A 26,167-nucleotide genomic window follows, 5' to 3' on the forward strand; every position below is an offset into this window, starting at 1 on the left:
GCCTGCAGGAAATATATTCTTAAAATATGTTTGGGAAGCAGCATATAAACCCAGCCTCCCCCAGACAAAAGGAATGTGTATTTACCTGTCTGACCAGCTTCACTATTGGCAGAGGGCAATGAAAGCACATTTACATATATGATAAACTAACAATCAAGTGGCAGTTTATTGAGCACATTGGGGGACAGAGTCTGCACCCCAGGAATCTTTCCTAGCTCTTGAGGCAGACACACTGGACTATGGATAATATAAGGCATACAAAAAGGCATTTTAGGGATCCATCACTTAGGGAACCATGGGAACAGCATTTTGTGAATGTTGGGTCCCCTGGGCTGGAGATGCTGGTAACTTGATGTAAGTAAGAAAACTGCTTAGGCAAAGACTGTAACTTGCCAAGATTAAGCTTTAGTCAATAGAAAGCGTGTTTTATTTTATTTTGTTTTGTTTGTAACCAGACCTGTCTCTTTTTTCTCTTGCTTAATATCATTTAAATCTCTGTTCTTTATTAATAAACGTATTCTAGTTTTATTACAAAGCATCTCAAGTGCTGTGCATTAGAGTGAAGAGTGAGTCTTCAGCTAGCCTAACTGGCTGATATGTGCTCTACCTTTCTGGAGGCAGCAAACTCAACAATTTCTGTGAGCGTACAGTGAGAGGGACTGGACAACACAGGGGGACATCTCTGGGGAACTCGGGAACTGGGGTTCACTGACTGTTATCGGCACGGAAAGGTTTAGACTGGCAAAGTCTTGACGAGTTTGCTGGCAAGGCAGATCAGGATGGTGTGTCAGAGAGCTGACACATAGCTTAGCAGCAGCAGAGCTCTCACTGTTGCTAACATGGGGGGTAACACGGTATACACAGGAATATACTAAATGGAACAAACCCGCATTGAAATAAGGGTAACAAGATAATCTAATACAGGATTGCCTCTCCATATCTAATTTCTAGAATTCTTTGATTCACATGAGGCTAAATCTGAGCTGAATATTATATAAGATCAACATAGAAACCCATGTGAAATAATAAGACGACATAACTGCAACTTTATAAGAAAGGGAAGAAATATTGGGCCAAATGCTTGCTGTCATTACCTAGTCTTTATGCAGAGAAAACTCCCGTGAGTTTTACCTGAGAAAGAGCTATAGGATTTGACCTATTAAAAATAAGAAAGAGTTGTTTTGAAAAAAACAGTGGTTTACAATCACTAAGAACTTGCTATCTCTAACTATGATATATCACTTTTATTTAAAATGGAGCATGTCAGGAGACCAGTCTGTGATAAATAAAACCGGGAAGACTGGTCACCACTACAACCTTTCAGTCAGAGCAAGAGCACAGATCCTTTAGGCTGCTTTACATTTCTTTTGCCCAGTTCATGAGGAAGAAAGAAGCTTCATACATAAACAAAATGAAAAAGAAAATGGATTCTGCCTCTTTAAGTTGCAATCAAAAGCACCAATTTATTTTTACAGTACCTGAAGCATCAGTACCCAGTACCTCAGCTTGAACATTCTGTTTATTGTCCCTTTCATCTGTAGCCATGGTTTTGTCAAATGTTACTGAAACAAAAAGTACAACACAGCAGATTTACATAACCAATGAATTTAGGAAGACCGAAATGCATAGTTCTGCTCCACTGATTGTTTCTCTGTCCTTTTACAATGAAATTTCTTATGTTTTAACATTATTTAGATACAGATGCTAAAATATGCGATAAAATGCCTTATCCAGTTTGACTATTAAATCTTCAATACAATATAAGAATTATAATTGCATTTCATAAGAAATGAACAACTGCAGCTCCAGTAAATTATACCTCCCTCAAATTATGGAGCCTTGTAATAAGGAGACTGTATGATATTGAATATGTTTGTATTTAATTTCAGTGTCTAGTTTATTGAGAATTGTTCTCTTGGTGATGATGGAAAGAAGTAATAGGTCTACAGATATTTTTACAATGTTTGCAATATTTTTACTTAACCAAACAACTACAGTGTGAACACATCTCTTGGGAAGTTCAGTTGTTCCCTAAGCTTTCACTTACAGAAGAGTGTATGTTTTTAAGATTTTAAGTTCCACCAGGTGAAGAAGAACTAATGTTACAGGTTCACTAAAGGAAGAGACATTTTGTTGCCTACATTAAGAATGCTATTCATACCAGTAGACTATACCTTCCAGAACTAGCAGGATATTCATTAAATAATTATGGGGTTTATCTTTCTGTAAACATAGGTTCAAATTCAGATAACAGTTTAAAAGGTCTTGAAAAGCTATTGTAGGGAGAACTGCCTGTAGGCTGTGTACCTGCTATCAAACTAAATCTCAATCTCCTAGAATTACTTTTTCCTCTCTTTTTTCAGGGCAGAGGCAAGGGGAGCGAAGGATGATATGGTGGGGATGAGTTGCTTGACACAGTGGTACATATATACAGTATGGGCACAGAGAAGGCAATACTGTAAGATATTATTTCTACTGGATACTGCATTAACACAAAGTACACCTTTTCAAGACCTGATGATGGGAAACAAAATTAACTGGTTGTCACTCTAAAGGGAAAATTCAACTCTTGCTACTAGCCAGGATACAGATTTGGAGACATCTCTCCAACTCATTTCTGCCTATTATAAGTACATTGTTGCATGCAGTGTAGTTGTCGCCATGTTGGTCTCAGGTTATTAGAGAGACAAGGTGGGTGAGGCAATATCTTTTATTGGACCAACTTCTGTTGGTGAGAGAGAAACTCTTTCACGCTTACACAGAGCTGTACGCTGACCTGAAGAAGAGCTCTGCGTAAGCTTGAAAGCCTGTCTCTCTCGCCAACAGAAGTTGGTCCAATAAAAGATATTACCTCACCCACCTTGTCTCTCTATTGTAAATCCAGTAAATCACAGAACTTCAAGGCAACTATAGACAGCAGTGAATATTAGGCAGAGGTATATAAGACATTATGGGCCAAATTTTCAAACATCGTATACGTGCTTTAAGTTGCACCTACAAAATAGGCACATGCAAAATGAACTGTGAGTGAACCATTTGCATGTAACTATAATTTTTGCACATGTGTGTGTTCCATGTACTTTTATTTGCTGCAAGTGTGTGCATATAGTTTGCAGGTGCGGTGTATGAAATATATGTTTGAAAATGTGGCAATATTTCTGAGGTGCATTTTGGAAGATGTCCTCGAGTTTAATTGTCTCAGGCTTTATTTTAAAAATGTTGCAATATTGTACAATTATGGCCCTCAGCACTGTAATAACACTACTGTAAGAAATACAGTTTTGCATCATCACCATAGAATACCGCAGCATAATTTTATAAAAAGTTTCTAATTACTATTATTTATATAGCAACATAAGCATACATAGGCTAGCACTGTACAGTAAGTGACTTGCTCAGCAATTAACAGATTCTTGTCCCTAAGAACTTGTAGCCTAATGGTAAAAGTACACTGAAGAGCTGAACACAAACAGAGCAGAATATGGTCATTCAAGAAAAAAAGGCTTCACAGAATATATGGTTTTGGAAAATTTTTGAAATGGAGATGGAGAAGGCATTTTGCATATGGTTACCAAGTAGATTCATGAGACTTGTATAATGCCCTCCGCACTGCTTTGAAAATGTACCCCACAGTGTCCCATGACTACTTGCAGAGATAAACAGAAATGCATTACCAATACAGACAGAAGATGAAAAGCTACAGTGAGATCACAGAGAATAGTGTTACGTCATGAGTTCCAATCTAAATATTGGTTCTTTTTCTTCTAGAATTCTCAGAAAAGTTGCCTCTGTTGATATCTTGCCAGTCACTTAGTACCTGATTCAGGAACACACTTAACTATGTGGTTAAAGTTCAGCATGTGCTTCTGCGCTTTCCTGAATAGGGATGGTCTCCTGAACTGGGGCCTCTAAGATCATTTAGCCAATTAATGCACGGCCACTACAACATTTGGGGGCCATGCGGGTGCCCAAAGCGGTGCCACTGGTCTGGAGGTATCTATTGTCACCAAATTTGAAATAATTGTGCATGAGGATAAAGTCACAGAGCTCAGCAACCAGTTGTGCTGTGGCATCATCAGGGATACTGTTCCTGACAGCTTGTATTCCATCTGTGTGGGGGATGTTTGTGTAAAGAGCCTCTACACCCATGGTGGCTAAGATGGTGTCTTCTGGAAGATCATTGTAGTTTTTTGCATTGTAGTTTTTTCAGGAAATCAGTGGTGTCACGGAGATAGCTGGGAGTGCTGGTGGCATAGGGTCCGAGTAGAGAGTCCACATATCTGGACAGTCCTTTAGTGTCTTGGGATTCCTTTTGCCTCCTGTGTTTCATGCTGGTTATACATCAGAATTCAACACTGAGGCTAAATCAAAATGACATATGTCATAACTAGAGATGAACCCAAACTGGAGCCACAGCATCAGAAGACCCCTGAACACTGGAATTCAGATCCAATCTGAACATTGTGACTACAGCCTCTATCTATAACGGACTAACCGTGAACAACCTCATATATTGAGGAAAACTAAGATCCAGAGCCAGACTTAGCAACTTGGGCCCAGCTCAAGAGATAATGTGCCAAACTTATCCCTCGTGTAACTCCAATGAAACTACAATATAGTTACACCAGGAATAAAGTGGCCCAATAGCCAGTGAAGTAAAGGATTAAGAGAGGATACCAGATACTGTGGCAAGGGGCTTTCTGCTCACTGCTTCTAGTGAGCATGGGTACTGTGCTCGGGACTAAGGCATTAAAGTAGGAACAAAATGTTTAGTTCTAATTATTAGCAGGATAAAGTGTAAAAGAAATGAAGCCCTGATTAGAACCAAGAAATACTATCAAGAACTATGTTAAAAAAATCAGATACAACAGTTCCTCTTATTAAAATGGCAGAAAAGGTGTGTTCCAAAATTGGTTTCTGTCTGATTAGAAGCTGTTACGTTAAAATTTCTAAAACTCCCACAGTAAATTAGAGAAGAGAGTCTTTCCCTTAACTACCGCTTTCCATTTTCCCCCAGGTTTTGTATGCCTGGGTGGAATTTTTCAGATAAAATTTATGTCAAATTCATCAAATTGTTTCAGTTGGAAAAAAAATTAAAAAGTCAAAATGTTTCATTTTGACATTTTCTAAATGAAGCATTTTGACTTTTCAATTAAAAATGACTTTTCATTTTGAATTTTACTTCAATTATATTTAAAAAAATTAAGACAAAAACTCTGAAAAACAAAATAAAACCCAAAACTTTTGTTCAACCAAAATTATTTTTCCCCCCAATATTTCAGGTTAGCCACCAAACCAAAAGATCAGTTATTCACACAGCTCTATTCCTGACACAATTTAAACTGCCATTAAATATAGGTTTTGTGCTAAATTCCTAGCATTTTTTTTTAACATCTCTTGTGTACCTCAGTGGATAGCTCCCTAAAGCCAGGGAGAAGAGGAGCTACACTGCCGAGGAATCAGAGGGAGAAACTGTTGCTCCTGCGTTAGCACTCGAAGAGTGAGAGGCTCTAGCGGGTGTTGGTAATTTCTTTGTTCATATTTTATTCCTATTTAGAAATGACTGAAAGTAAGTTCAGCAAGAGCAGCCCTCAATGTTTAGCAGTGACAATATAACCTGTCAGCCAGAGGGAACTTCTGTGAAGGAGGCTGTGTCATCACTCACTTCCCAAACATTTTGTAGCCTCATAGATCTCTGGACATTTGATACAGCCAGGAGAGCTGCTGTTTTCTCCTACATTACACCAGCAGATCTGCCTATTGCTCTCCCCTTCAGGGCCAGCATGAAGCATTCCTCTCATCCTCAGACATGCCAACTTGCTGCATTGCAAGTGTGACAGTCACCATCTTGGCAAATACCAGGGATTGAATTTATGATCCCCAGAGATAAAAGCATGATCCTTTACAGCTTGTGCTAAAAAGCCACTATCTCAAGATGAGAGCGATGACAGGCTTAGATCCTCTGTGGATTGGGCACAGCAGGAGATATACCACACACACACACTCACCGATCAGTAGGTTACACATGCAAACCGTGTAACAGAGTTAAATGTAAAACGTGTATTTTGGTGATTCAGACCATAATTTACATAGTTTTTAAATACAAATGTGTTTTAAAATAATCTTTGCACTGTGTGAATTGCATGTAATTATAGCATCCTCCCACATAGATCAGAAGCAGGCTTTTGAACCCCTTCACCTTCAGATCTCTAACTTAACCACTCTCTGTTTAGCTACCAGAACAGGGGCTGCAGGATGCTATTAAACTGGGGGGCACAGATTTCCCTTCCCTGACTCCCTCTTCCCTTCTCAGGTGCCCCTCCCCTATCAGCAGCCTGACCCCTCAGGCCCCATCCTCCCAGCCCATGAGCATCACATCCATCCCCTCCAAATTTGAGCAAGTGGTTTTGTGACCTGGCACACGGGGTTGCAGCACCACTCAGGTTTGGCCCAGCCAAAAAGTGGTCGGGCCATGGACTGGATGGTCCCCCAAACCGCACCCCGCATCTCTGCAGCCTATGCAGAATAACGGTTAGCCTCTGCATAGACCACTCACTAAAGGAAGACTTGACATACATTTTCATAGTGGTTTACACAGCTGTTTATTAATCAGCTGTATAATATTGGTAATCAAGAACCCTGAATTCTATCCCTGACTCTGGGAGAGAAGAGCGGGTTATAGTGGTTAGAGACAGGATGACACAAACTAAATTAGTCAGTCATTCTAAAAGGTAGTGTGATGCAATAAATAATGTTCGTAATAGTAAATGTTAGAGACCTATGGTCTGGACCTGCAGTGACCTTGCATAAGCCCTCTGCTAATTTATTTTAAAAATGGGGCAGAACAGGGAGATGAGACTGTTTAGCAGCTCTTCCCTACTTGTCTTCTTGATTGGCGTTCACATCTGTAGTTTTTAATAACGGTAGTGAATTTCAAAGGACTTCAAACAGCACTTAGGTGAGATGTGAACTCCTGATGTCCCCTCCCAAATCTGGGAACTTTCTCCTAAACTACAGGGATATGCAGTCGGGGAAGGGGGTAGACTGTGTGTGTCTCACTCTGATTTTTCATCAAACTAAAATTTGGTGGGTTCACCTTGGCGCACACATTCTCAATTGTGGCGAAAAAGTTATATAACACTGTAAACAAACACTACCCAGGTATAACAGATGATATTTCAGGAATCTGCATGAGGAGCAGCAGTGAGGCAAAAGAACAGTCTCAGAGTGTCTTAGATTTCTTGCAAAAAGGATACTAAGAAAAGTGAGACAGCCCAGTGGATGGTGGGAGAAGGGGGAAATCATTAGGATGGGTGATTTTTGAATTATTAGTCTTTCTTTGCCAATTCATTTTTCATCAAACCACCAATGAAAAATCTAAACAGTACTCAAAGTTTATAATCTATGTTTTGTTTTTTGTAATTTCAATTAGATTTTTACAAGATAAAGGTTTAAATCTCCTGTTAAAACTGAACTTTGTAATGCCAACTTAACTATTACACAGCTGCCATTGCACCCTAACAACACACACATAAGCAGATAGTAAAAGCACAAAATGTGGACAGTCCTATGTCCTAACAAAGGGAAGGAAAGTGCAGACAGAAAACTATAACAAAAGCCCAAGCTTTTGAAACAACTGTTGCAAATAGACTAATAATATAAAACCCCACAAATTGCAATCCAACTTCCCTTGCAAACACTCCTCTGAACAGAGTCCCCTGGGGCAAAGACTAATTCCCAGTACACATTATATGCGTAAGCTAAAGCACCTGAGTACTCAGTTACTAAAAACTCAGTCTGAAATGCACAAATGCTGATCAGTTTATAGATGGAAGAACCCATCATCATGGACAAGGAACTCCAGTGATGGGATGAGGGACAGAGTATCTAAAGATCTCTCAGGAATTACCACCTATCAATTTCAGGGGTGGAGATTACACACACTCACAGTTTGTGTCCTCCTGGCAAGGAGTGGGAGCCCAGGTGCTTCTGAGCAGGGCATGATCAGGCAATCTCCTCTTAGTCTTTGGCCTGCCAGTACCTAGGTTCTTCTTAAGTGATGTACATGATTTCAGGTCCCTTGTGTCAGTAGCAGGGGCAGGAACTTGCAGAGGATAAACTGAGCACTCTGGTTGTGTTCTCCCTTCCTCTCCTCCCTGTTTGACTCCCCCAAATTCTTAGCTGCCAAGTTTTTTGCTGCTCCATGTAATTCACTAATCTGCACATTTGAAAGTAACTTTGATATAGCCACAAAAATCAGTTTGGAAAACGTGTGGACTTAGTGCAGGTAAAACGGGTTGGGTTTACTATGCATTTTCCTCACAGGGCTCCCCCTAAACAGTGAGGGTAGGTGGGATCTTATTCCTTGCCTTTCTCAGAAGGCATAGGGTGTGCGGCTTGGGGGGGAACTAGAGATGACCAGGGGCTTCTGAGGATAGGGTGGATGAGGGGTGGTTTCTGGGTGTGAGGAAACCCACCAGAAGCGAGAGTTTCTGCAGGGTTTCCTCTTAGCAGCCCCCCTGTCCCTACATCCCATTCCCTCTCTATTCCTTGCTCCCCTGACAGTGGGGCCGGCTTCTCCCTTAGCTCCTGTCCCATTTACTTCCCCAGCAGCCCTTGTCCTCACAGCAGCCTCTTCCCCCCAGTAGCCCTTGTCCCTTCCCCTTTCCTTTCTCCCCCAGCAGCCCGCCCCCCCCCCCACTCCGTAGGGCGCTCACACCACTCACAGCCCCTCCTTCCGTCCCACTGTTCCACCTGGTTGGGAATCAGCAGGGTGACTAAAAGTGGGGAAGGCAAAGGGCTGCTTGTCTGCTGGGTAGGCTGCACTGCACCCCCTGCTGGTGTTCAGGATAAACTACGGTCCAAACCCTCCTGCTTAACTGTTCAGCACTGCTTGTAGGAATGCATGAGGCAATGGCAGCTCTGCAAATTTCCCCTAAGCCCAACTCTTATTCACCCTCCCCTTGGGGAAACTTCCCTGGCTTTTATTTGTTCTGGAGACCTTTCTGAACCTCCCATTTCCAACAGTCAGAATAACTGGAATTTCATCACTCTGGCCACTGGAGCCAAAACCAGCAGACCGGTCACAAAGCTTTGGGGCAATTTTGCCCTGGAGTCACTGGAGATCAGAACCTGCATCCGTAAAAACTTGGATGGAAAATCAATTTGGTTGCAGTGACAGTATGTACATGGATTAATTCTGTTTATCACCAAAACATGCTGTAAATATAGCAAGAGAAGACTGGAAAATGAGTCATCTAATGCTACATTAGAAAGTCACATAAACCAAGGTCTCTTACCAGGCCCTCTACTTATTCTGTTAAAATAAAGAATTTTATTTGCTTAGCTGATTACTGCACAGTGATTTATCTGTTCATATTTTTTTGTCTCTTGCTTTGTAAAAAAACCCCAACGGGCTCTTGTCAAACAATTTTCCATGAACAGGAAGAACTGTAGTATGGAACTTCCAAATATCTGAAGGGACAGAGCATTTATCCTCTATAGTCATTGTGCTGCTATAAGAAAAAGAGAGAAGCCTGAATTGGATGAGTATAAGGAACAAGAGAGGGAGACAAAAGTTTTACCAGCAAAGTGCTAGTGTAGACATTGCTAGTGTAGAAATTAATGGAGCAAAGGAAAAAGACTGTTATGAATGATACAATGGAAATAGGAAGTTTAATAGAATTAAAGAAAATGAAGGCTTTTCTATTCCCCCTATCTGCTCAAGGAATGAAAGAGCAAAAGAACACCTAGAAGGAAATTTTAAGCTTTTGGATCACCAGGACAAGCGCTACAAGCAAAACAAGCCTGAAGCCATCAGCTGTTACACTGAGAAAGAAAATGAAATCGTAGACTGAGAATTGAGAAAACATAAGTATAAATAAAGGAGAGGAGATGGAACTAGAGCTAAATAAACCAAAAAAAATTCATACTAAAATAATTATTTACAACTACATCAAAGACAACAAAAGCATACTACAATAAATAAAATAAGATGACACATTTTAATATACAAATAAAAAAGAGCATTAACACAATGATGTGGAGATTCAAAAATGTATAAATTATTCAGTGTTACATTTTTGCCTCTTACTTTCTATAGTATAAAGCAGTGTGTTCTTGTCACAGAATTTTGTAGTAGAAAACTCTTATTAACTCTCATGGAACAAAAACCTATACATGCAAATTCGGAATAAGTAGTGTATGTTTTGCATATAGTACTTATGAGATACAGTGTCATACATAAACTAATATGAAAGTGGCCTCTTTCATATAAATATTTTATTTTAAAAATGTGTGGTATTATATAGGCTAGAGGAGAGTAAAATATGTGCCACTTGCAAACTACCATATTGTTTATGTCTAAACAAAAGCTTCATTTAAAAAGGAATAAAAATTGGCTCAGAGGGATATCACCCTTACACAAATCCTAAAAAGCATGGAAACACAAAGTTATGGGACGCCTTTTATACCCTAACTTTCATACAGCATCTTTCCACTGATGGAGACTGACTCCACATCTTTACAAGGAACTTCCTTCTGCCTTCAGCTAATAAGAAAACACTACAGAGAACACATTAATCTCCCTCACAGAATAATTCTAAACCTTAATTACAACCTCAGCAATTTATATACACAGGTTAAGTGTGCCCTGCATTAAGTTTTATGGAGGGATAGGTTATGACCTTATAACAGGAAAAATGTGGGGGAAGATCATATTATAAACTTTGCTTGATAACAGCATAATTTATTTAAATATACTTTTGAAGAATGTTGGCAATGAGCTTTAACTATGTGGAAACTGTGAAAGGTAACGAGCTAGTCATTTGTTAGCAAAAGAGTTAAAATTAGGTCAGACAGCAAACATTACTTAACTTTTTTTTTTAAATTAATGCTACCCCCATACATTAAGTAACAGAATTAGCTGAAAATTCATCTTTAATCCCCAGATTATGTGTAGTAAATTTAGGAAGACACACTATATTCTTCATATAAAACAAAGAGGTTGAATCCCTGCATTAAGTAAAAAACTGAACCTAAATTTATACAGATGTACTATTATACATTTATACTAGGGAGTCAAATACTTTGTTGCTTCTGTAGACTAAGAACACTGCACCAGCAGCTCTTTGCATTCCTCCATTCCACCCACAACCTCCCTATATGTCACCTTCTCCTTCCCCTCTATTTTAAGGACTCCCTCCAAACTTCCCCCCGCCAGGGGTTGTGTGTGCCCACTATTCCCTTCTCCTCCCATATGAGGGTCACCCATTTCCCACCAATGCCAGCAGCTCTGTATATGCCCACATTCCCACTTCCCCCATGCCCTCCATTCTTCCCTTACCTCCACAGCAAAGGCTCTGCATGCTCCCCACCCCCATACCAGGTTTCCCTAGTCCCCCGGCCCCGATGGTTCTGTGTGCCTCCCATCATTCGCTTCCTCCATACCTGTGTCCCCCATTCCCCTTCCCCCATGCCAGGATCTGTACACACCCCCATTCCCCTTCCCCCATCATTATTATTTGTCTAGGAGACAAGTCATTTAGGGTGTCAACATGTTAAACTCTATTGGGAGGATGAGCAGGGACATTGTTAGGCTGGAAGGCATTAATCGGCATGTGGCAGTTCTCCAAAAGGAGCTACACCCACATCACATCTCATTTGAAAGCTTATTTTATGTACATTTAGATGAGGTATGATGTGGAGCTTTCAAGCGGTGCTGCAAGCCTGCAGGTGAGGTGAAACAATGGGACCCAGAATGAGAAAGTGTCATTTTTTGCAGTTCCAGAAACACTACCACATGACTAGGACTACAGTTTAAGCTAATTTTCACACCCATAATGTGATATTTATTCACAAAAGCTATCAAACAACAATGTATTTTAAAAACATTATTGGTTTTGCATAGGCAAGTATTTTCTTTTCAGAAATGAACCTGTTTAGCATATGGCAAAAATGGCAAATATCAATATTTTGCAAAATATTACATGAAACATTTTCACATTATATATTCTCAATTGTCAAAGTATCTCACAAGTGACTATAATAGTTTTCTATATTTTTAGTTGAAATTTGCTGACCCGATCAGTCTCATGCTGCAGGTTGTGCACCAGTAGCAGGAGAATATGTGCCCATAATTTGTACTGTATAGTGGGTAGATATAAATTAATGTGAATTCCTAATATAATGCTTCTCCATTTGCAATCTTTTGTACATACAATGCAGCATCTAGTCCAGTAGTGGGCAACCTGCAACCCACAGGCCACACATGGCCCATCAGGGTAATCCACTGGTGGGCCACCAGACAGTTTGTTTACATTTGCATGGCCACCTGCAGCTCCCAGTGGCCACGGTTCGCCATTCCCTCATAAAATAGAAACATTTGAGAGAGCAATTGATCTTAGGGAGGCAGCACATCAAAGAGGAGATGATGACATGGTGTGCAGAATATCTGCAGAAGACTTGATTGCTAAGGATGTAGTAGATCACTCAACATGCCTTTCTTCCTATGTGAGAAAAACAAATCTTAAAGCAAAACGGCCTACCTACACTGCAGCAATATGGGAACTGTATGACATTGCATTTGATCAGCTGATTGAAGAGATAGACAATGATCTTGTATACAACAAGAAGACTCTTCTCCTGTCTATGCTGCTACAAAGATATAAAGCCCTACTTCCCTCAGCTGTAGAAACTGCAAGCTATTCCAGTAGCAAATTACAGGCAAGATTAGAAAAACACTATGGTTCTGCAATTTCATTCCATGCACAGCATGGACAAGGCAAATCTACCATTGTTCTATGAAACAACAACATTAGCTGATGCTATTCAATCTGCTAGTAATGTGAAGCAGGAACTTGCGTCATCCAAATGTTTTGTGGATGTTGTTCTGGCGAAGGAGCCTGATGAACAACTTACCAATGAACAAGTGTTTTTTTATAATGCCCACTTCAGTTCTTTGGTCTGAAATAGCCAAAATGTAAACCTCAGAATATTATCCAAAGCCAAGTGATTGTTTACAGATGTCAGCTACTTTTGTGCCCCAAGTGGTGCAGGAGTTTGTCCTTTGGTTAATAGACAAAAAGCCATATCATTCAGCCTGCAGTGAGCATCATCCTTCAGAAGACGTTCAAAGAAGGTGCCTGTCAATTGTGAAGTGCATAGTATGTAACACCAAAATTATAACACAACTCCATATAAGCCTTGCTGCACAGCTACACCATGAATTCTCAATGTAATTGAAAGATTACACTTTCATGGATTCTGCATGAATTATGATGAGCTGAGGTGGTTCATCATTAGTGCTGCAAAAATTAAAATAGATAGACTCCAGGGAGGTATGTTCATTCCAAATGGAATTGTGCCATGCATGCTGGTGGAAATCTCATCCATGAAGAAGATGATAATACAGACATCAGGACAGAGACTACTGTTCATTCAATGGCAAGAGTGCTATATCAAGAAAAGTCTGCAGACAGTCCAGCATCACAAGAAATATCACTGAAGCATTGGAAGAAAACTCACTTACTCTCCCCAGGCAATCAGTGTCTCTTATGCAGTAGGCAGCATTTGAAAAACTTAGATCACATCCAGAACTGATTCACCATCAACAAGTATTTGAGAAAATCAACTCGTAATCTACAATTTCTGCAGCAAGGAAGTTGGTGGCAATGCTGTATGACCAGAGAGAAAAAGAATAGGCCCAGAGACCTGAATTCCTTGTGCCTCAATCTAGCCATCAAAAAGAACAAGTCACCGGCCAAACTCCCACCATATGAGAACAGTTTTGAAGAGCAGGTCAGAAGAGCATCTTGGCATACAAAGGTTTGGATGGCTTCACACATAGATAGACCAAAGTATTGGATCACCATGCAACAAGGATGGAAAAAAGTGGACAATGAACTACTTCTTATATTCTTCAAGGATCCAATGGCACCTGAGCTTCTACTGGACCTTATTTGTGCTTGTACCAGGAGGGGATGCTGCACAGTCAACTGTGTCTGTAGTCAGAACAATCTTCCCTGCACAGAACTGTGTGCATGCCAGGACAACGAAGACTATGTTAAACCAAGCACTCTTGACAGAGATCATAACGATGAACAAGCTGATGATAATGATGTTGACTAGAAGTGTCACCAACACTATTACATTTCAATGATACATATACATATTTATTATTAGATTTTGTTTTACCCTTTAGATTGTTGTTGTGATCCTTTGAGGTCACAAAAAAAAATCCAATTTTATGTCTTGAAATAATACATGGAGTCATTAAACTAACAGAAATGAATGCAGATCTTTCAAAGTGGTCATTTTAATGTGTTGATGGTGTCATTGTTTATTACCCTTTATATGGGAACGGCACCACAGGACAGTTCCACATAATACCTCAATCTTAAAATAGACATATGAGCTTTCAAATAATATATCATGTGCATGTGTGGAGGGAAGGTACATTAAGTCAATCAGATTGGTGGTGTCTGCCCCTCACCTATCCTGGGTGCCATCAGCCAGTGGTTTGATCGATACACAATTGTAGAGGTGATTGAAGCTGTTAGCTGTGCTACACAGAGGGAAGGGGCTACATGGGTCCCCATTTTTCCTCCTTTTAGTTTTTCAGTTTTCCCCCCAAATAATGGGGTTCTCGCCATTAATGCCTAGATTACCACCTGCAATTTTGGAATTGATTTAATGCGTCATTCAGAAGTTATTGCATTACATACAGACAGACTAACACAGAAATGCCATCAAGCTGAGCGTGAAGTCTTTGCAAGCTTGGCCAAATATACACTACAGAGATATTAAAATCTACCATGTACAATTCATATGATCTTTTCATATGGGAAAGTATATGAAGTGAGGGGTGCAAAGTATTTATTTTCTGTTATTGTCATTGCACCTTCATTAGAAACATTTATAATAAGTTTTAGCTGTTTCCAACTTCTTCCTGTTAGTGCTGAGGGGGTTGGGACAGGAGAGTTAAGAATATTTTATGTGCCACTAGTCAATCTAAAATCCTCCATTAAGAAATGAAGTGCAGATCAGTACTTTAGGTTTTAAAAAGATGGATCACTTCTTGTCAATAATTTGCCAATGGTGACACATTCTGCAAACATGAAAAATGTCTGTCTAAGCCAGGGGTAGGCAACCTCTGGCACGCATGCCAAAGGCGGCATGCGAGCTGATTTTCGGTGGCACTCATACTGCCCGGGTCCTAGCCACCTGTCCAGGGGGCTCTGCATTTTAAATGAAGCTTCTTAAACATTTTAAAAACCTTATTTACTTTACATACAACAATAGTTTAGTTATATATTATAGACTTATAGAAAGAGACCTTCTAAAAACGTTAAAATATATTACTGGCACATGAAACCTTAAATTAGAGTGAATAAATGAAGACTCAGCACACCACTTCTGAAAGGTTGCTGACCCCTGATCTAAGCAAGACAGAGTTGCACAGGAGACCTGAGACATTCCTGAACCTTTGGATAGCCCACGTTGACCCTTTTGGCTGAGAAGAAAGTAAAATGTCTGATTCCATATACAGTGGTGGTTAGAAGTACATTAACACACACATTTGCATGCTTTTCTACCTTTAGCATGAAGTTAGAGTTTCTTGTTCTGTATGTTTACAACTCAAGGCATAATAGCTAAGACATGTCCTTTTCTTATCAATCATAATCTACCTTCTCTCACATCTCCCTCTCCATCCAACTTCTTGAACTGTTAAAACCAAGATATTCCTTACAGTATTAATTCAAAACCTGGAGAGCAATAATTTCCTTACCTTTCTTAAGCCAAGTATTGTTGTTATATACTCCTATTAGAGTCTCTTCTGGAACTGGGAGCTTTCTTTAGTAACAGATATCAAAAAGCAAGGTGCATTGCCAGTGATGTTCTTCCCAACTGTTGAGGGAAAAAGAGAGAGAGAGAGCTTTTACTTCAATCTTTACAGGAATACCCTTAGAATATTTTTACATCTTCCCATATGAAGCAGGTGCTTTATGAACAGAATACTTCCTATCTGTCACATCTCTTGGCTAGATCATTTCAAACCACTTAGAAAAATATTACACAAGGGAGATTTGTATGAACTTTTTACTTTCATATGAGGCAGAATTTCATACAAAATAGTCTCTTTTCTCCCCTTACTGACTGGCAAAACAGCAATACTTTCTTACTTTTCCTTCAAAAGAGCCAAATCCTGCAGTTCTAAATCAGTTCTCATTTAAGAAAAACATTTCACTGGTTTCAATGAGAGTTTTGTCAGAGTAATGATGGCAGCTGTTGGCCACAAATTTCTCAAGAAAAAAAAAGTTTAAAATTAGATTATTTTTCATCATAGCTTTAACAAAAGCAAAGTGCTTTCTTCAAAACACAAGTTGGTCAAAAATGTATGTTATTTGCTTTAAAAAGTTCCAGAAAGATAATGTTTTTATTTTTTTATTTTGTTGTAATATTTCAAGGTGAAGCGCAAATATGAGAGGAGGCCCCTGGTAAGTGGATTTGATTTTGGGAATTGCTGAAGCAAGTCACTGGGGGCAAGAGGACTGCAGAAGGCAGGCTTGTGTCTGCATGATGCACGTACCACCGCATGCCTAGTCTGAGCGGCGGAACAGGCTGTTGATTGACTCCCTCACTTCACGGGAATCTGGCTTAGAAATCTCCATGAAACTCTTACGGAGATACTGGGCAATCCACTGCTGCAGGTTCTTTGGCAGAGCTGCTTTGTTTCTTGCCCCATTAATGGTAACTTTCCCGTGCCACTCTGCCATCATCGGGGGCGGGGAGACCATTGCTGCACACAGACGAGCCGCATAAGGGCCAGGGCAGAAGCCGCAATCTTGGAGAAGACCCTCCCTTGATTCCCTGTTCACCCTCAGCAGCGAGATATCTTCCATAATGAACACAGCCTGTGGAAAACGTGGGGACAGGAGTGATTATCAGGCCCCCTCTACAGTGCTGGCTCTCCCCAAGAGCCACGTGCCCAGTGTACAGCAGGGTCCAGGAACACTGATTTACCCTGCCCCTGTGGCTACTCACCATTTGTGGGGTCTTGTGGCTCATGTGTGCTTGCCTAGGGTCAGCCAGTTAGTGACAGGTATGAGTACTGGCTGTGTGTCAAAGCACTGAATCAGTCTTGTCTGTCTGCAAACAATACTGCTTCTGTAAAATGTTGCGTTTAAACTGTACAGAGATGGCCTTGGGAGCCCAGCCTCCCTCTTCGTTATTGGCAGCTGAACACCTGCATAGAATTAGAAAGCAGCCACAAAGAACTAAGGAGGACTTTCTGTGTGACGTTATGATTCACTCTGCCGCTGAAAAATAGGAATTGAAGGAGAGGTGAGACAGTGAGAAGAGGGACCGAAAGGAGACTGTGGCGTGCCAGAATGAAGCCACGGAGCGGCTCTTAAATGTTATGGAGCGCCAAGCGGACACGCTCCAGGCGATACTAGCACTGCAAACGTGCCCGTACTCCCCTGAAGCCACTGTCGCAAAACTCTTTCTCGTATGCCTCCAGACACTGCCAACACACTCTTATCTGGCTCCAGTTTGTACCCACTGCATTCCACTCCTGCCCCGCCACAGTCCAGTCCTGCGGACTCCCAATACCCACTGCACTCAACACCCATCCCTCTGCAGTTTGGCCCTGCTGAAGTACAGCACCTGCACTGTACTCCAAAGGAGACTGGATATGATCCCTGGACATACACAAATCTTTTACCGTCCCAGGGTTCCCACCTCCTCTTGGGACCTTCCCTTCCCCCATCCCCCTCACTGCTGATGTGTTTGTTTGTTTGTCTCTCGTTTTAATAAAAGAATTGTGTTGGTTTGAAAGCAATCTTTATTCTATTAATTGAAAGCAAACAGAGCCCTGCAAAGCAACAGACAATTATCTTAAACCTTCATATTGCATAGTCTGCACCAATTACAATTACCTCCAAGCATTACAAGCACTGCACTCCCAAGCATAGCAACAAATATTAGTGGCTTTCAGCTTCAGATTGATGCCTCAAAGCATCCCACTGGCCATCCTCATGGCCCCGCGCTGTGCACCTCTAATAGCCTTGGTCACTGGCTGTTCAACCTCAGCCTCCAGGCACTGAACCTCAGTGGTCCAGCCCTGAGTGAAGCTTTCACCCTTCCCTTCACAAATATTATGGAGCATACAGCATGTACCTATAAGAATAGGAATATTGTCATCGGCCAGGTCCAGCATCCCATATAGGAAGTGCCAGCAGGCCTTTAAACGGCCAAAAGCACACTCCACAGTCATTCTTCACTTGCTCAGCCTGTTGTTGAATCACTCCTTGCTGCTGTCAAGTTGCCCCGTGTCTGGCTTCATAAACCACAGCATTAAGGGGTAGATGGGGTCTCCCAAGATCACAATGGGCATTTCGACTTCCCCTACGGTGATCTTCTGGTCTGGGAAGAAAGTCCCTGCTTGCAGCTTCCTGAACAGGCCTGTGTTCGGAAAGATGTGTGCATCATGCACCTTTCCGGACCAGCATGCGTTAATGTCTGTGAAAAGCCCATGGTGATAGTGGAGTTGCTCTTTTAGCTCACAAAGATCAGGCCTGTGCTTTTAGAGCTAAAAGCTGTGAATTCTCGTCACAGTGCTGTTTGTTAGTTGATTTCTGTAAACCATATGTGAGACCATAAGTCAAAACAGCATGCAACCTCTTTAGCACTCCTTGTCCTGGCAGTGCTAAATGGCAAGCATGGGAAGTCAAACCAATATCTCCCTCAGTGGGACTGCTCCCTAGTTCATTTAACACATTTCCCCCCCTTACTTCAGTTATTATACTTGTCCTGGCAGAGCAGATGTCAAGGGTTCAATGCATTGGCAAAAAGAACCTGCTGTAACTGAGAGACTACAGTTCAATTACCTTGGCTGCATCCCTCTGGGAATAGTTAGCCTATTGGTGGCTGTTACTATATAGTGTCATGTTTCCTTTTACTCCCTTAAGGTTCTGAGGCGTGTATACAATGGTGTGACTTTTCACTGAGCTTGTGCCTAACAAAACATAAAAACCAGAAGGAAAAGCCAAAGGAACAGAACCCTGAAGCACAGCACAAACCTGCTCTGTCAGAGCTGTGAGGAAGAGAAACACTTAGATTAATCACTGTATACCAGCACTGGGAACGCACCCAGAAATGAGATGGAACAAAAGCTCTTCCCACATCTAGTAGCTTTCAGCTTCCTCCCCAGATGAGAAGTGTTCTGTTCCACTGTTACTCCCACAGATTTCTGGGAAGGAAGAGGTGCTTGGAAATTTCTTTCAGGATACCATCCTAAATTCTCTCTTTCCAAAGCAGCCGTGAGATTCAATACAGCATTACAAGGTACAGTTCCAGCAGAAAAATTAAGCAGATGCATATTCTATATACACTTAGGAGCAATTATCACGGCCCACTTAATAATTAACACCCGGAAGGAAGCAACTGGGAAGGCACCCAGAATGCACAAGAAAACTAATTGGAATGAAATTCAGGAAAGGAAAAACTGTGTGAATTTATCATGTTTGTATTGGGGTGGGAGAAGTGGAGAAAGACTCTATATACTGGACCTTTTTACAGTTCAAACAAACTAATCATACAGATATGCTTTTTTGCATCCTGCCTCCAGAACTACACTAGTACAAAGCTTTGCAGCAAAAGAAGCCTGTTATAAAAGTAGCTCCCTAAAAATAGCCCTCTAGTACTAGAGTTACAAGCAGGTAAATTGATCTAGTGCTCTATTTTCAACTTCTCAAGGACAATTGTTCTTGTACATACTCCACAGGGTTGTCACTCAGATATGCAACATGAGACAGGGAGGTAGGTAAACACAGCAAACCAGCAAACATTTATAGTTTGCAAAATACTTCACATTTTATTAATAGATGTGCAATGGAAAGGTAAAACCTGATTACTTTTTAGGGTAAACAACTGACACATTCTGTTTTCCTGAGAAATTATTTCAGTGTTCTTCTTTGCAGAATGCTCGAGCTAGCGAAAAAACCTCAGGACAAGTGAAAGTGATTTGCATCCTGATAATGGATGATACCAACATTATTCATAAAACACCTTCTCTCCATGGAGAGATTCATAGATTCATAGATATTTAGGTCAGAAGGGACCATTATGATCATCTAGTCTGACCTCCTGCACAACGCAGGCCACAGAATTTCACCCACCACTCCTACAAAAAACCTCACACCTATATCTGTGCTATTGAAGTCCTCAAATTGTAGTTTAAAGACCTCAAGGAGCAGAGAATCCTCCAGCAAGTGACCCGTGCCCCATGCTACAGAGGAAGGCGAAAAACCTCCAGGGCCTTCCAATCTGCCCTGGAGGAAAATTCCTTCCCGACCCCAAATATGGCGATCAGCTAAACCCTGAGCATATGGGCAAGATTCATCAGCCAGATACTACAGAAAATTCTTTCCCGGGTAACTTGGATCTTACCCCATCTAAAACCCATCACAGACCATTGGGCCTATTTACCATGAATATTTAATTACCAAAGCCATGTTATCCCATCATACCATCTCCTCCATAAACTTATCGAGTTTAATCTTAAAGCAAGATAGATCTTTTGCCCCCACTACTTCCCTCGGAAGGCTATTCCAAAACTTCACTCCTCTGATGGTTAGAAAAACTTCGTCTAATTTCTAATCTAAATTTCCTAGTGGCCAGTTTATATCCATTTGTTCTTGTGTCCACATTGGTACTGAGTTTAAATAATTCCTCTCCCTCTCTGGTATTTATCCCTCTGATATATTTATAGAGAGCAATCATATCTCCCCTCAACCTTCTTTTAGTTAGGCTAAACAAGCCAAGCTCCCTGAGTCTCCTTTCATAAGACAAGTTTTCCATTCCTCGGATCATCCTAGTAGCCCTTCTCTGTACCTGTTCCAGTTTGAATTCATCCTTCTTAAACATGGGAGACCAGAGCTGCACACAGTACTCCAGGTGAGGTCTCACCAGTGCCTTATATAACGGTACTAAGACCTCCTTATCCCTACTGGAAATACCTCTCCTGATGCATCCCAAGACGACATTAGCTTTTTTCACAGCCATATCACATTGGCAGCTCATAGTCAACCTATGATCAACCAATACTCCAAGGTCCTTTTCCTCCTCCGTTACTTCTAGTTGATGCGTCCCTAGCTTATAACTAAAATTCTTGTTATTAATCCCTAAATGCATGACCTTACACTTCTCACTATTAAATTTCATCCTATTCCTATTACTCCAGTTTACAAGGTCATCCAGATCCTCCTGTAGGGTATCCCTGTCCTTCTCTAAATTAGCAATACCTCCCAGCTTTGTATCATCTGCAAACTTTATTAGCACACTCCCACTTTTTGTGCCCAGGTCAGTAATAAAAAGATTAAATAAGATTGGTCCCAAAACCGATCCCTGAGGAACTCCACTGGTAACCTCCCTCCAACTTGACAGTTCACCTTTCAGTAGGACCCGTTGTAGTCTCCCCTTTAACCAATTCCCTATCCACCTTTCAATTTTACTATTGATGCCCATCTTATCCAATTTAACTAATAATTCCCCATGTGGCACCGTATCAAACGCCTTACTAAAATCTAAGTAAATTAGATCCACTGCGTTTCCTTTATCTAAAAAATCTGTTACTTTCTCAAAGAAGGAGATCAGGTTGGTTTGGCACGATCTACCTTTTGTAAAACCAGAGAGGATGGCATTGACTCAGAGTAAGATGTATATGCTTCCCTCAAACATAGATAATACTGATGACCCCTGGAGAAAGCATTAGGATGTTGATTGTAGCTCAGATAGAAAGGATAGAGTGATTGTGTCTCGTAGTTTTTTAATATGAACAAGGGGAAGGTCTCACTCTGAATCATTTACAGATTCATAGATACTAAGGTCAGAAGGGACCATTATGATCATCTAGTCCGACCTCCTGCACAACGCAGGCCACAGAATCTCACCCACCCACTCCTGCGAAAAACCTCTCACCTATGTCTGAGCTATTGAAGTCCTCAAATCGTGGTTTAAAGACTTCAAGGAGCAGAGATTCCTCCAGCAAGTGACCCATGCCCCATGCTATAGAGGAAGGGGAAAAACCTCCAGGGCCTCTTCCAATCTGCCCTGGAGGAAAATTCCTTCCCGACCCCTAATATGGCGATCAGCTAAACCCTGAGCATATGGGCAAGATTCACCAGCCAGATACACAGGAAAGCATTTTCTGTAGTAACTCAGATCCCACCCCATCTAACATCCCATCACAGGCCATTGGGCCTATTTACCACAAATATTTAAAGATCAATTAATTTCCATATAAACAGACTCATTCCTCGCAGAATTATTATTATTAGGAATGAATTTTGACATCTACAGATCAAAAGTGCTAAAAGTATATAGGTTAATTCTCTGGCAATCTGCCCTTTAATTGAGAAGAACTGGATTTTAAGTTTCACAGAGGAGTCGTACTGGGTTAGGAGTAGTAGTAATATTGGCTTCTAGAAATTGTCTTGCAGACAGCAAGCTGAGAGCAGCCTTGAGCTGGAGTCATACAGCTAGCTTTTCTGTTTGTTTAATTGAACAATATAATATATTCAGCTCTCTCAGGTGCTCCAAGAATCCTTTGATTTTCCACTCTCCCCTTAGGTTCCAAAACACATACTTTATGGAGATATTACATAGAGAGAATCCTGCACTTAGGATGGAAAAATTCCATGCACTGCTATAGACTAGGGACCGAATGGCTAGGCAGCAGTTCTGCAGAAAAGGACCTAGGGGTTACAGTGGACGAGAAGCTGGATATGAGTCAACAGCGTGCCCTTGTTGCCAAGAAGGCTAATGGCATTTTGGGATGTATAAGTAGGGGCATTGCCAGCAGATCAAGGGACACGATCGTTCCCCTTTATTCGACATTGGTGAGGCCTCATCTGGAGTACTGTGTCCAGTTTTGGACCCCACACTACAAGAAGGATGTGGAAAAATTGGAAAGAGTCCAGCGGAGGGCAACAAAAATTATTAGGGGCTGGAGCACATGACTTATGAGGAAAGGCTGAGGGAACTGGGATTGTTTAGTCTGCAGAAGAGAAGAATGAGGGGGAATTTGATAGCTGCTTTCAACTACCTGAAAGGGGGTTCCAAAGAGGATGGATCTAGACAGTTCTCAGTGGTACCAGATGATAGAACAAGGAGTAATGGTCTAAAGTTGCAGTGCGGGAGGTTTAGGTTGGATGTTAGGAAAAACTTTTTCACTAGGAGGGTGGTGAAGCACTGGAATGGGTTACCTAGAGAGGTGGTGGAATCTCCTTTCTTAGGGGTTTTCAAGGTCGGGCTTGACAAAGCCCTGGCTGGGATGATTTAGTTGGGAATTGGTCCTGCTTTGAGAAGGGGGTTGGACTAGATGACCTCCTGAGGTCCCTTCCAACCCTGATATTCTATTATTCTAGGATTCTCTCTGGCCAATGAAATATTATACTCTCTCTAAGCAATGCAGAAATAGTATTATCATGGCTAGAAATTTGGCTTCCGAAATCACGCATGAAAATAACATTGTTCTAAATTTTGTTAGACAAGTTTACCACTTTCTCCGCTGTCTCTATATATACTAATTTACACTGTAACCAGTAACCTGGAAGAAAACACATCTATAACTTCAACAGTAGCAAGCAGTTCCAACATTAATGGAGAATTTTGTGATATCACAGGTACAACCTTCTGAAGAAAATGTGGAAATTGGAATAAGAGACAGAACAACTATAATAGATATAACTACAATTTCTCTTCTTTTCTATAAGAAGACTCAAAATATTTAAGGGGTCTCCAATCCTTTTTTCCAATGGAACATAGAATCCCAGCTTTTAAGGACATCCATGTTTATCCATCGATGAACTCGTAGTTTTTGAATATCTCTATTGGGAATACTATTACAGTTTATTTGTTATAAAAGAGTTTAAAACCCTATAACATTCACCTCAGAAGGTGTGCATATTTTAATTTCATAATCTTGCTCTGCAACATGAGGAGAAAAGCCTTGCATTTCTGGAGATTAGAAACTGACACATTAATAATGGCATACTACAGCTTTTCAATGTTATTCTTTGTGCAGGGCAAGAAGAATCAATTTTTCTGTGTCTACTAAGAACTCTTGCTAAGTTTAGATTTTATTTAAAATACATTTCCATTGGATATGAAAACTGCAAGTAGCATATTACTCAGGCAAGAATCCCATGGGCTCACATTGCATGATTTAACCAACCAAGCCACCAGAGATTTATGTAATGCAGTGAGTAATATCACCAACAGTGCTGTAATGAACACTTACAAGTGATGTAAGAAGGTGAGACAATCAGTTCTTCATGTATTTTTAAAATTATTTTTCATAGAATCAATAAAAATTCTATAATCTTATTTTAAAAAATCCACACAAAACCACAGAAACCGCTTCAAGATGAAAAGATACATTTATGTGGATTTTTTCTTTACACTGATGTATTTTCAGTTGTTTTTATGTATGTGTTTTATTCACAGTTGCCACTGTTATTTAGTAACAGTTACAATTTAAAGACTGTGAAAGGTATACAGAAATGAATATCAATAAGATATCAAGCAGGAAAGCCTAGTAGCCGTGAAAGAGAGTGTCCTTTTTTCAAACCATTCATCAGTTTGAAAATTCAAAACTGGTTTGTTGATGGTGAAATTCACCACAATGCTTCTGACAGGGGTTGGTTTGGGGAGCAAGCCAGTGTTAAAGGCCTAGCCATTTCAGTGAAAAGCAATGCTGGGTTTTGTAATTTTCCTTATTCATGATGTTAAAAAAAAAAAAAAAAAAAAAAAAAAGATATATCCTCTCTTGTTCTCCTGTGAGAACATAGACAAAATAGCACTAACTTTCACAGAAATATCCTGGTAAAAAGCCACAGGTTTTTGGAGCATATTATTATATAGAATAGATTATATTAATATATACATATATAATATAATAGATATTATATATAATATTATATATTATAATATTAATATAGACTATATATTTGTTGTATAGATATACAAATCTCAATATTTATATTATAAAATTAAAATTTTTACTGATTTCAATAAAAACTTTTTGCTACTAATTTTAGTACCAATATCAGGTAATTCAGCATAACCTTCGAAAAACAAAAGTGTCTCATTGCTTATTCAGACAAGGAATCCCACAATTTAGATGCCCCAACAGAGAAGAAAAATTTCCTGAGAACTCTTCTAGTAAACTGTATTATTTACTCTAATTTTGTTTGATTTTGTATTTTTTTTATATTGTATTGTTTACTTCTGCTTTACTTACATACACAATTAGTTCAAAGAATTTTTCTAAAATTTATTTCTGTCATGATGTCATTACAGAGAGGGCTGATGAAAATGAAGATTATTATTCTATTTTTATAACTTCACCTTTGTATATATGCCAATATAAAGCTTTCGTGTTTATATATTCAATGTCCTTTCCGTGAAAATAATTTTTTTTTTTTTATGGTGTGAAGCCTCTTACACTTGACATAGCTTACGGCTTCAGATTGTCATAATTCAGCCCTGTCTTGACTTCAATAGAAGCAAGGCCTTACTGTGGGCCTGATCCTGCCAGTGGCAGAGCACCTTCAGCTCCCACTGAGTTCAATGAAATTGGCCCTCTAAGAACATATAACTTTTCCATATGTATTAAGCATTGAAACTGCAGGTCAGCTTAACTGCAACTTTACTCCTTGCTCACTCTGCAAAGCATTAGGTACGTACAGTTAGTCAAAGACAAAGGGGGCCAAACTGACCTAGCTGTTCAATTGTCACTAGCCTACAATGGATGTATAGTCACTTATCTTAAAAAAAAGTGAAGTAATCTACTTTTGTTCTTGAGCTTCCCTGTTATCAAAGGAGAGGTAATTTCACTTGCTCCATCCTGGTTCTGAGCATTTTCTTTACAGAATAGGGAAGTGGAAGTAGGCAAGAAAACAATTTACAGATCATAATCAAGATGATTTTATTTACCAGAAAAGCAAATGGTCTACTGGGCACAATAAAGTACATTTTCCCCAGCCATTAAAATACAGTGGGCTAGTTCTGCTCTCACTGTAAATCAGGAGTAACTTGACTGAAGTCAGTGGACTTACACAGCTGTAAAATCAGTGTTGAGGAGAGCAGTATATGTATTTCT

At 40.2% G+C, this 26,167-nt stretch overlaps 1 protein-coding gene across 2 annotated transcripts in view; it reads right to left on the reverse strand.

Moving 5' to 3' along the window:
- CRACD (capping protein inhibiting regulator of actin dynamics) overlaps positions 1-26,167 on the reverse strand; it is a 218,668-nt gene that overhangs the window by 119,319 nt on the left and 73,182 nt on the right. Inside the window, exons 2-3 of one of the 2 annotated variants that reach the window (XM_037897712.2) lie at positions 15,788-15,906; positions 1,479-1,562 (exon numbers count right to left, since the gene is read on the reverse strand). In XM_037897712.2, the coding sequence (XP_037753640.1) occupies positions 1,479-1,545 (67 nt within the window). In that variant the 5' untranslated portion in view covers positions 1,546-1,562; positions 15,788-15,906. The remainder of the gene's footprint in view (positions 1-1,478; positions 1,563-15,787; positions 15,907-26,167) is intronic. The other variant, XM_037897713.2, reaches the window with a different exon arrangement.

Source organism: Chelonia mydas, chromosome 4, assembly GCF_015237465.2.
Source record: "Chelonia mydas isolate rCheMyd1 chromosome 4, rCheMyd1.pri.v2, whole genome shotgun sequence".
NCBI classification, from domain to species: Eukaryota; Metazoa; Chordata; order Testudines; family Cheloniidae; genus Chelonia; species Chelonia mydas.